At 36.5% G+C, this 12747-nt stretch overlaps 1 protein-coding gene across 2 annotated transcripts in view; it reads left to right on the top strand.

Annotated features, from left to right (window-relative positions):
* Positions 1–12747, top strand: part of OPHN1 (oligophrenin 1) — a gene marked incomplete at both ends in the record, with an annotated part of 648741 nt that overhangs the window by 521821 nt on the left and 114173 nt on the right. For both annotated transcript variants that reach the window (XM_079727359.1, XM_079727358.1), the window contains one exon: positions 77–182. In XM_079727359.1, coding sequence (XP_079583485.1) covers positions 77–182 — 106 coding nt within the window. The remainder of the gene's footprint in view (positions 1–76; positions 183–12747) is intronic.

Genomic DNA, 12747 nt, shown 5'->3' with positions numbered 1-12747 from the left:
ACCTGTGTGTATATGTATGAGAGTTTGCTTGATCCAATTGCCCAGAAGGCAAAACTATCTCTCTGTTCTCTCTCAGAGTCTGACAACCTGGATTATCGGCTGGGAGCTATTCATTCCTTGGTATATAAGCTACCAGAAAAGAACCGAGAGATGCTGGAACTTCTTATAAGACACTTGGTCAAGTAAGTAACTTCTAGGTTTTCAGGAAGAGTTCCTATTAGAGGGCTGGCCCACATGGTAGCACTGCAGATAAACTGTCTGTCAGCTTATTAAGTCCCAGCCCCCAACTGCTTCATCCTGGGCAGTCTGAGTGTTCTGTGAGAAAGGCAGTTTTCCCTTTACCCTTATATATATCCTCTCAGGATTATCATGCGTCTTAGTTGAGGGGTTATCTCAGTTGAATGGTAACACCAGGTAGAATGGTGGCTGAACACAGGCTTTGCTGTCAGATAAACGTGGGTTCAAATCCCAGCTGTGTAATCTTAGGAAAACCTCTCTTAACCTGTTTGGTCATCTATAAAATGAGAGTAGTATTCCCTACCACATAAGACTGTTGTGTGGATTTGAATGAACACAGGTGAAGTACATGGCACATAGGAAGTTCTCAAGACATGGGAGTTATGATTATGGTCACCTTCTTTGCTTGGGTGTGACATGTAGGAACAGATAGCAGCATTCCAGAGAGTAGGTCTGGTGATGGGCTCTAAGATGGGGTGGTGGTGTAAGGGCATGTGTGCCCCACTGTGGTGCTTCCTGGCATGAAGGCTCAATGTTGTGAATAAAGAAGAATTTACTTGACTCATAAAAGGCTAGCTGCTCTAAGGAAACAGTATGGTGCAGCAGAAAATACTCTGTCCAGGAGTCAGCAAACCTGGGTTCTAGTGTCAGTTCTGCTACTAGCTTTCTTGATGACCATGGGCAGGTCACTCTTAAGACAATTCCTGGTGTATTAAAAAGTAAGTAAGTGAGACAACAAGCTTAGAAAAATTGTGATGCATTTTAAGTGTTTGTGTTTAACAAAATAAAGCTATCAGCACACTCATAAATGCATTGATGAGATATTTTAACCTCATTTGGAGAATATCTCAAAACACCTAAAATTGAGGCCTTTAGTGAAGGTTAAATGGCCCTCTTTGCCTCCTGCTATAATAAATCCTGATCACTCTGCACCTCTGGACCTCAGGTTCCCCTGTGATATGATAATATCTCTCCAAGATCTGACCAACTCTGACATTCTAAGTTTTTTGTTTTTTGGGTTTTTTTAATACATCTGTAGCCAATATTGCAGACAAATAGGCAGAATTAACAAGACAATGGCTTTTATATTTATTGCCAATGTCTGTAATTTGGGCTAATAGCAAACGTTGAAAAGCATTTTCTTTCCAAAAAATTGTCTATGATACTCTCCGTAAAGTACAAAAATCAGCACATGTTGTTAATTTGAAGTTGCCCAGGGAAAAGGGACTTTGGGTTCAAATTTCAGCTTTATTGCTAATTTGCTATGAACCTAAAGAAAGTCCATCCTACTCTCTGGGCCTCAGTTTGGTCATCTATAATATGAGGGGACTGGAATAGCTAATCTCAAAGGGTTCTTCTGGCTCTTACTTTCTAAGAGTCTTAATATGTGACATGAGCCAAGGATTCAGTTGAAGATTCTCCTACTAGCAGTTAGTGAGAGACACCTACCTCCCTCCACCCAAAGGCTGGCCATCTACCATACTTGAAGAATCTTGCTCCTCAAAATCCTTAGAACAAAACGAACAATAGACACAAGCACAAAAAACACAGAACTAGAAAGACAAATAACCTTAAATATGTGAAAAACTGTGCAAGTTAACTTGTAATAAGAAAAATGCAAATTCAACCTACATTAAGATACCATTTATTGGCAAACCCTAAAGCTTGACCACATTCTGTTTATGAGACTTTGGGGCACAGGGAGTCCAACACATTGCTGGTGTTAATGCAATACAAATACAGACCTACAGCAGGGAAATTTGGCAATATCTAACAAATCTGCATTTTCAGTTATCCTTTGACCCAGCAACTCCACTTTTAGGCATCTACTCTGAAGACATACCTCCACAAATACAAAACAACATATGCACAAATTTGTGTCAGTGCAGTGTAATTTTTAGTAACACAATATTGGAAACAACATAAATGTCCAATAATAAGTGGCTAGTTATGTAAATCATGATATATTCAAGCAATGTGGTATTATATAGTCATTAAAAAGAATGAGGAAAATATGAATTTTGTTTTTGAAGTGATTTCCAGATGCATTACAAATTTCCGCACAAAAACTTGTACACAAATATTTATAGCAGCATTATTCATCATTGTCCAAAGGTGGAAACAGCCCATATGACCATCAAATGCTGAATGGAAAAAGTAAAATGTGATATCAACATACAATGGAAAATTATTCAGCCATAAAAGGAATCAAGTACATGGATGAACCTTGAAAACATTATGCTAAGTGAAAGAAGCCAGACACAAAAGGCTACATATTACATTAGTCCATTTTTATGAAATGTCCAGAAAAGACAAATCTCTAGAGGCAGAATGTAGGTTAATAGTTGCCTAGGACTGAGACATGGGAAGTAACAGCTAATGGTTACAGGGTTTCTTTTTGGAGTGGTGAAAGTGTTCTGGAATTAGATAGTGATGATTGTTGGACAACTCTGAATATATTAAAAACCAATGAATCGTACCTTTTAGAAGGGTAAATTTTATGGTATATGAAACATATCTCAATAAAGCTGTTATAAAAACAAACTAATGAAAATGGTTACTACGGGGGTGTTGACCTGAAATAGACTACCAGATATTTCTTCAGCAAAGATGGGTTTATTTGGGATGAGCAGAGATTTGTAATTTGGAATCTGCAACCATGCCAAACAATGGGCAAGTCCCCACATGACAATGGAAGGACAACACTTTTATAGAGGGGAAAAGAAAGTTGGGAGGGCTATAGTAAACAAAGAGTCCATAGCTTTTCATTGGCTTGAGTCCTTGGCAGGAAAGAAAAATCTGTTTTCTTCCTGTTGGGCTCTGCTATCATGGCAGTGTATGAGGGCTCCCCCTTCTGGTCTCCTGACTATATTTAATTGAGGCTTCTCTCTTTTTTTTTTTTTTTTTTTTTTACAGGGGATAGGTGGTGACTAGGGTGGAAGGGACAAAGATGAGAGCTAGATTCCTCTGAGTCCACCTCCTTCTATGGTTTTGATTTTTGAGCCATATTAATATTTTAGGTATCTAAAAAGTAATATTAAATCAAAAGGAAAACATTAAAAACCCTAAAATGGAATGTAAAAAAGCAAATGAATCTAAATGTTTATCAAATTCATAGCATAGTCATACAGAGAAAACAGTTATTTCAGCTAACTTGTCAACACAGCCTCTGATTCATGCTAATGAAATATATTCTAAAAACAGGAAAAAACTGCAAAAAAAGTTGTAAGCGTCACCCAGTAGGTTTATTAGTACTAGTAATATTATAATTATAACTTGAAATTATTTTATGTATATGTATCTCATAAGGATAAAGTAAAAAATAGTAAATATATTAATATTATCAGAAGCCAAGGTTTATGGTGTAAGAAAAAGAGATATGGATATAAAATTCAAGATATAAAGGAAAAAAATCTATAATGGTAAAGTTGAATTGAGAATGCCAGTATGAACGCATGATTTAAAAACAAAACAACAAAATCTTCTATTCACTTAACCAGTCTTGAAATGATTCTACCCAAGAAAGCAATAAACACATGTAATGCCCAGATCTTTTGTGTCTAAATAACATTCCCTTCTCAAAAGTGCCAAGTCTTCTTAGAGAACTGGCTGATTCCAGGTCTGGGGCAAGGAAAATACAAGGTGAGCCTTGGATCAAGTATACCTTTGTAAGCAAAGAAGAGCTCATGAACTAATAGGGTCATGTCACAAAGATTCAGGAATTTGCTTGAAAAGGCTGACACTGATTACATCTGGAGCAACTGAAACATCAAAAACAATGAGTGCTGTATTTGATAATAACATTTTGAATAAATAAAAAATCCATGGGAGGTAGTTAGAGTAAAGAAATCCCTTTATTACTGAAGAATACCAGCTAATAAATGTGGGAGGAATGATAGAATTAGAAAAACTAGTTTTCAAAAAGCTACAGTAATCAAAACAGTGTGTTATTGGCTCAAAAACAGACACATGGATCAATGGAACAGAATAGAGAGCCCAGAGATAAACCCACGCACCTATGGTCAGTTAATCTATGACAAAGGAGGCAAGAATATACAATGGAGAAAAGACAGTCTCTTCAGTAAACAGTGCTGGGAAAACTGGACAGCAACATGTAAAAGAATGAAATTAGAACATTCTCTAACACCATACACAAAAATAAACTCAAAATGGATCAAAGACCTAAATGTAAGAGCAGATACTGTAAAATTCCTAGAGTGAAACATAAGCAAGACACTCTTTGACATAAATTGTAGCAATATTTTTGATGTTTCCTAAGGCAAAGTAAACAAAAGCAAGAAAAAAAAAAGAACAACAACAAAAAATGGGACCTGAGTAAACATAAAACCTTTCACACAGCAAAGGAAACCATTGACAAATAAAAAGACATTCTACCAAATTGGAGAAAATATTTGTAAAAGATATGACCAATAAGGGGTTAATATCTAAAATATATGATCAGCTCATGCAACTCAATATTGAAAAAACAACCCGATTAAAAAATGGGAAGACTTGAATAGATATTTTTCCAACAAAGGCATACGGATCACCAGACACATGAAAAGATGCTCAACATTGCTAATAATCAGAGAAAGCAAACAAAACCGCATTGAGATATCACCTCACACCTGTCAGAATGACTGTCATCGGGGGGTGGGGGATGAATTGGGAAATTGGGACTGACATATATACACTACTATGTATAAAATAGATAACTAATGAGAACCTACTATATAGCACAGGGAACTCTACTCACTGCTCTGTGGTGACCAAATGGGAAGGAAATCCAAAAAAGAGGGGATCTATGTATACGTAGCTGATTCAGTTTGATGCACAGCAGAAACTAACACAACACTGTAAATCAACTATACTACAATTAAAATTGTTTAGAAAAACATGGACAGCACCAGATGATTTTGATGTTGTAAACGGTAAGGACAAAGTGTCATGCAGTGTTGATTAAGTGAAAGGAACTCATTGCAAAAGCAGGGGTGTAAGGGTGAGTAAGAGGAAAATAATTTTTAATTGATAGCTCAGAAAAGTATTAATTTTATAATCTCATGTTTTGAATCAATCAAATGTGACACATTATAACCTGCTACCACTTTTCATACAGAGAAGGTAGCATTTGACAGAGTTTAAAAATCAGAATTCAGCTTTTATAGAAAAATAAATAAGGCTTTAGATATGAGTATAAGCTTGACATAACTAAATATTTTTGAGAAAAATTAATAAAAAGGAATTTTAAATGGATGCTCCAGATCCTACATCATTTGCACCTTTTTTTCCCCTAAGTTCAACAGTATATCATAAGAATAAGTGGAAACATCCTGGAGCTAAGGGATGATTTTGACTATGCTCTGCAAGTAAACACTACTGATCTGCTACCAAATGAGGCCAACTCCAAGGAAACCTTTGCATTCAAACCAGGAAATATCTCAGAAGAAAATGCAACCCACATATTCATTGCCATTCAAAGTGTGGATAAAAGCAATTTGACATCAAAAGTATCCAACTTTACACAATCGCTTTGTTTATTTCTCAAGCAGATCACAGTCCTGGTGAAAGTCATCCAAATCCCAGAGTTAACATTTCTATCTTGGTATTGTCAGTGGTTGGATCTGTTGCAATTGTTAGTGTTATTTTAAGTGCCACTATTTATATTTTAAAGAAGAAAAGAAATGCAATTAGATAGAGGACTGGATTTTAATAAAATAAATAGAATTGAAGGATACTGTGAATTTTTAAATTCTGTGTGGATCATTAGCTTATGAAAATAATTTTAAGAAGTCTGAATGGATACATAGATTAAATATAAACACCCAGAGATATTTGAAATACTGTAAATCAATATTAAAAGTATAATTTTATTTACTCATTGTTTCATTTATCATCCATAGTGATAAAAAAACTCTTTTCTTCTTGCTAAACAAACAAACAAACAAAAGAATGACTGTCATCAAAAAGGAACCCTAGTATGCTGCTGGTGAGAATGTAAATTGGTGCAGCCACTATGGAAAATACTTGGAGGTTCCTCAAAAAACTAAAACTAGAATTACCATATAATCCAGCAATTCCACTCCTGGGTATATATACAAAGAAAACAAAACACTAATTCAAAAAATATACATGCACCCCAGTGTTCATATCAGCATTATTTACAAAAGCCAAGATGTGGAAGCCTAAGTGTCCATCAACAGATGAATTGATAAAGCAGCTGGTATACATACATAAAATGGAATATTACTCAGCCATAAAAGGAATGAAATTTTGCCATTTGCAACAACATGGATAGACTTGGAGGGTATTTATGCTAAGGAAATGAGTCAGACAGAGAAAGACAAATACTGTATGTTGTCACTTATATGTGGAATCTAAAAAATAAAACAAACGAATGTACATAACAAAACAGAAACAGACTCACAGATGTAGAGAACAAACTAGTGGTTACCAGTGGGGAGAGGGAAGTGGAGAGGGGTAAGATAGTGGTAGAGGACTAAGGTACAAAGTACTATGTATAAAATAAATAAGCTACAAGGATATATTGTACAGCACAGGGAATATAGCCAATATTTTATAACTTTGAAAGGAGTATAATCTATAAAGATATTGAATCACTATGTTGTACACCTAAAACTAATATTGTAAATCAACTACACTTAAGAAAGAAAACAAAAAGAAAAACTACGAGTTTGCAACCTCAGCACCCTGTTTCAGGCATGGATCAAAACCACTGAGTAAAAGAGTTTTCAGGAACAAGATATTCATATAGCTTCAAAGTATTACCCACAGATTACTTACTAATTACAAATGGAAACTGTATCTTTACAATAAAGTTATCTGGCAAATACCACCTTAGTTAATTGATCAAATTTAGCATCACTAATAATGATACAAACTGACCTTATCTACCTCCTGATGGGATATAGTAAGAAGTATACAACATAAACAAATATTTTTGCCAAGAATGTTTAACCCCAATCAAATTTAGCCTTTTAAGTTTACAGGAAATACAGGGTATAGAAAAATGCAGAATGTTTGACATTCTTTGAGACAACTGGCTTGGAATTTTTATAAAAGTCAATGTCCTGGGGAAAAAAGGTAGTGGTACTGTTTTGTATTAAGAGGCTAAAAAACCAGAAACAAATGCAGTGTATGAACTTTGGATCTAGATTTGAAACACCCACCTGTAAAATAATTTTTTCATGACATTTGAGAAAATTTGAATATGGACCAGATATCAGGTGATATGGAATTATTATAAATTTTCCTTGGTATAAAAATGTTATTGTGGTTTTGTAGGACAGCATGCTTATTATTTGGAGATGAATACTAAAGTATTTAGGGTTGAAACAATTTACTTTTAAAGGGCTCATAAAAAAATATACAGAGAGAACAAGCAAATGTAGGAAAATGTTAATTCCTGAATTTAGGTATAGACAGTATTAATGTTCATAGTACCATTCTTTCAACTTTTTTGTATCTTTATAACCAAGAGTTATAGGGAAAATGCAAATAAAAATAGGCTTAGTTCCAACAGGGAAATTTACACAGGAGAAGAAAATCTATGTGCTTTCAGAATTCACATAATTTTCCTGCCTGCCTACCACTGCTTTCATAGGCTATATGATAATTATAACTTATGCCTTCGTAGTGTGTTCCCACTGCTGGCCCATTTTCTAGGCTAATAACAGGCAAACACAAACTGATATCAGCCAATTTGAGATTCCCAATTCTATTCTTTTTGCTTTTTACCTATTGTTTCCATTAATCTGAAGTAGGAGAATGGTACAGGTTACCTCCCCCACAATCTCATGACCAGTGGCATATACAATGCAAGCAAGCCTCAGACCTAATTCTGCCACTCATGCAGGTATTTATCTCGAAGCAGATTCAAAACAGTTGTACAACCTGTTCTGTAAACTCAGTGAAGTCTCAGCTCTCTTTCCTTTCAGTTGCTCTGACTGCATCATGCATTAAAGTTTAAATTGAAACAGATTAGATAATATTACAGCAACGCAATTGTAGTCAGGCAATAAAATCCCATGATCTAATGCCCAAATGCAAGACCCCTTTGCAATCCTAGGCTTGGACTACCATTCTATAGGGTGTGAGCTTTTAGGCTTATTAGAATCTTCTTGTTTTTGTAATAATAGCACTTCTGTTATTTCTGAAGCAATACCATTGCATTGTAGAGATTGGAAAATATAGAAGAGCAAAACAAGTCAATAAACCAAAATAAAAGCTTTCTATTCTCAGCATCCAAAAATCACTACTATTAATGTATTCATGTTTTTTCTTCTGGATCTTTCTGTGAGTGTGTGTGTGTGTGTTTATGTATACACACACCCCACACACAAACACATTTACATTTTTTACCAAATTGAGGTTATGCTGTTCAGTAACACCAAACTATTTTCAGTTCAACAATTTCCACCTTTTTTCAGTTCAACAAGTTCTACCTCTCCAGACCATATTAACATTTCCTTAGTTGACCCAAAAATTAGTTGTTCTGTAGAGTCTTTTTTTTTAACATCTTTATTGGAGTATAATTGCTTTACAATGGTGTGTTAGTTTCTGCTTTATAACAAAGTGAATCACTTATACATATGCATATGTTCCCATATCTCTTCCCTCTTGCGTCTCCCTCCCTCCCATCCTCCCTATCCCACCCCTCTAGGTGGTCACAAACCACCGAGCTGATCTCCCTGTGCTATGCGGCTGCTTCCCACTAGCTATCTATTTTACGTTTGGTAGTGTATATATGTCCACGCCACTCTCTCACTAGTTTTGTCTACTTTTGTCATTGTATTTTTCAGCTTGTTCCCCTATTTTCTTTATTTCTTATAAAGTAGAGGTTGTATTTTAAGGCTAGATGGATTCAAGTTAACTATTTTGGGGGTAGAACACATCATAGGTGATTTTGTGTACCTTATGCTGCATCACATCTGAAGATGCATAATATGAGTTGACCCACCTTACTGATGTTAAGATTGATTGTTCCTCTATTCTAACCTGTCAATGAAAGCTTGAGAATGTCTATACAATATTTCTAGCCAATCCACAATCCATGTATCTTGACACATCTAAGCAATGAGAAGTCAGTTTGCCACCAACCATGCTAATTAACAGAGCCATTGGTGTTGATTGGAGATGAGGTTAGCTGAAGCTTATAGTAGCCCCTCTGGCTTCTGATTAGAGTCTTTTAAATACTAATTAATCAGCCCTAGAGTATGTAAATATGCATTTAAAATTAGAATACTACAACCATAACTGACCTGTCCTAGGGTGTGCATGAAAACTAACAAACACATATATCAAATTTCATCCATTCTAAGGGGCACTTGTCTTTTTCAAATTGTAACCTGAATTCTGAATGCATCTTAGAATCAATTGTTTCTTAAAATCACTGTTGTCAGGTAGCGGTTTTTATGTAATTATCATAACCTCTACATGCATGAACATGATCATAGCTGCTCATGTTGTAGTCATTTTATTTAAATTATGTTCATTGTTGAGTTTATTTTCGATTTAAAATGTCTTCAAAAATATTACATAATGATTTGACAGTGAAAGTTTCTTCTTTCTCAGTGGTACATTATAAAATAATGGTGTGATTGCAATTGATGACATTGATGAAATTTAGGACATTGTACTGGCTATGTTGCAGTATTTGAAGTAAATTATGGATAATATAACACCAATGGATGAAACCAAAGCTGTCTGCCCTTAAGGGCATCATCTTCAGGGACTGGGATGTTACCAAAAGCTCAGCTTCTCTGTACACCAGTGACAAATCAAACCTTGGAGACAGAGTTTTGGGTGAATAGAAAAGGATAGCTTTATTATTTTGCTAGGCAAAGGGGGACACAGCTGGCGCCTGCCTGAAAAACTATGTGTCCCAACCCCAGAGGATTTGATGAAGGGTTTTATAACAGTGGTTCAAGGATGGGGTCTCTGACAAGATTAGGTTATGTGTAGGGCCTTCACTCCTCTAATCTGGTCTCAGGTAATCTTCTTGATGAGCTTCTCTGGTTCCTTTAGTCTCCTCAGGTGGTTTCCTGGCTGCTTCTCCCTTGATTAGCAGCTCTTCGAATCCGCCCTTTGGAACACAGGGAAAGTCATGCAGGCTGGAGTCTTGCCTACAAGAAACGTGGAGGCCTGGGAGTCCCACAGGGCCCTGCTTGGTCTCACTTCCCCCTTTTTCTTTGATCCTCCTCAATCTTGAGGAGAACAGATATTAGATGAGAAAGGGAACAATCATTTTGGATAGAGATGTTAATCATAAACTCAGCAGAGGAAACTGGTTTTAGGGGAACTCGGTTTTAATCCCCAATTTGGTTTTATCTTTCCCCAAGTCTTTCAGGGAACTGGGTGATGACCATTCTACTTCCTGCTGAGATAGGGTGTCTAAATTTTGGGGAGTAGATACCAAATTTACAATATTTGAGCTCCAAATCCTGGATCCGAGCCTTATGTGATTAAGATCTCAATCCCTTGGTTTGCCATTTTGGTGCAACAGGCCCAGTTAGAGGTAAGAGGAATGACAGCTGGAACTTTAGTAGACAGAAAAGATCTCATTTCCTTAGGAATTCAGGGGAATAAGTCTGAAGCCTAGTGTGGAACTGGTACTTCGGAGAGACTTGTTGTAGCCAGTTGTTTCCAAACCATTTCCTGTATGGGGAAAACCCATCAAGGCAGTCCTGAAGACCCAGAAATAGGAAGCTGACCACATATCTGGCAGTTAGAATTATCAAAAGGATCAGCATATGGATCTATAGCTTTGTACATAAGGGGTATGAGAAAGGATAAGAAAACAGAACTTTCATTCTGCTTGTCGGAACAAATACTTAAAGTTTCTGAGTAGTAAGAAGAATGTCATAGAATCCCTTCTGTTTTTCTTCAAGCTGCTGCTCAGATCCTTGCTCTTTTTTTTTGATTTATTTATTATTTTTGGCTGTGTTGGGTCTTCGTTGCTGCATGCAGGCTTTCTCTATTTGCGGTGAGCAGGGGCTACTCTTTGTTGCAGTGTGCAGGCTTCTCTTATTGTGGAGCACAGGTTCTAGAGCACGTGGGCTTCAGTAGATGTGGCACATGGGCTCAATAGTTGTGGCTCTTGGGCTCTAGAGTGCAGGCTCAGTAGTTGTGGTGCACGGGCTTAGTTGCTCCGCGGTATATGGGATCTTCCCAGAGAAGGGCTCGAACCCATGTCCACTGCATTGGCAGGGAGATTCTTAACCACTGTGCCACCAGGGAAGCCCCCTTGCTCTTTTTCCCACTTTCAGCAGCACTGGGTCTCCTGCTTTAAAGGGATACAAGGGAGCCTCCAGATGAGGGGGAGACCTCTGGAACACAAACTCATGCAGTGGTTAACAACTGACCAATCTGTTGTACATACTGTTTAATTTTTGCCTCCTGTGTTAGAAATGTTTCTCTTTCTTTACTCTTAGTGGGTAAGAGTGGTATCCTGTATACCTAGCCCACTTCTAGGGGCCACCAGTATACAAAGGAGAGCAACCAGCCAGACCTTGTTCCATTTTGGATGAATTTCCTGGCATCGCTTGGCGAGCATTTTCTTCAGAGTGTGGTTCATCTTCTTAGCCTTTCTGTAGATTGGGGTGTCCATGCTGAGTGAAGTTTCCATTTTATACCTAAACCTTTATTTGCTGTTTGCATTATTTCTGTGATGAAAGCAGATCCATTGTTGCTCTGAATAGTAGAGGGAAAGCCGTACCTAGGTATAATGTCCTTAAGAAGGGTTTTTGTCACTTCAGATGCTTTTGTTCTGTTCTGGCTGGAAAGGCCTCTACTCAACCTTGATCCAGGTATAATCCTCTTAAATCTTTAGCCAAAATCTTGTTTAGGAGGGTGGCGGACTTTTTAAATCCTGTGGCATCCTGAGTCTGAAGGAATAGTATAAGGAACTCTCATGTGCCTATAAGGAACTCTCATGTGCCTATCACCCAGCTTCAACAATTTTCAACACGTAGCAAACATTGTTTCATCTATATCCCTATTCATTTCTCTTCCTCCTATATTACTGTGAAGCAAATCTAAGACATTATTTTATCCATAAATATTTCAGTATGTATATTGAAAAATGAAAATTCTTTGTACATATAAACACAATATAATTATCACATCTGAAAACAAACTATTAATAATTACTTAATATCATTAAATATTCTGTGTTCAATTTTCCAGTAGTCTCAAATATGTCATATATATATATATATATTTTAATAAGGATCCAAATAACGTCCACACATAGGAATCTTTTCAGATGTTTTTTAAGTCTCTTTTAATCTCTAGCAGAGGTCAGCAAATGTGTTCCAGAAAGGATTAGATAATACATATTGAAGGCTTTGTGAGCTATATGGACTCTGTTGCAACTACTTAGTTCTACCTTTATAATACAAAAACAGCCATTCATAATATGTGAATGAATAAGCATAACAATACTCCAATAAAACTTTAATTACAAAAACAGGTTGGATTTGGCCCAAGGGC

Source organism: Hyperoodon ampullatus, assembly GCF_949752795.1.
Source record: "Hyperoodon ampullatus genome assembly, chromosome: X".
NCBI lineage: Eukaryota > Metazoa > Chordata > Mammalia > Artiodactyla > Ziphiidae > Hyperoodon > Hyperoodon ampullatus.
This window is presented reverse-complemented; position numbering and strand designations above follow the sequence as displayed.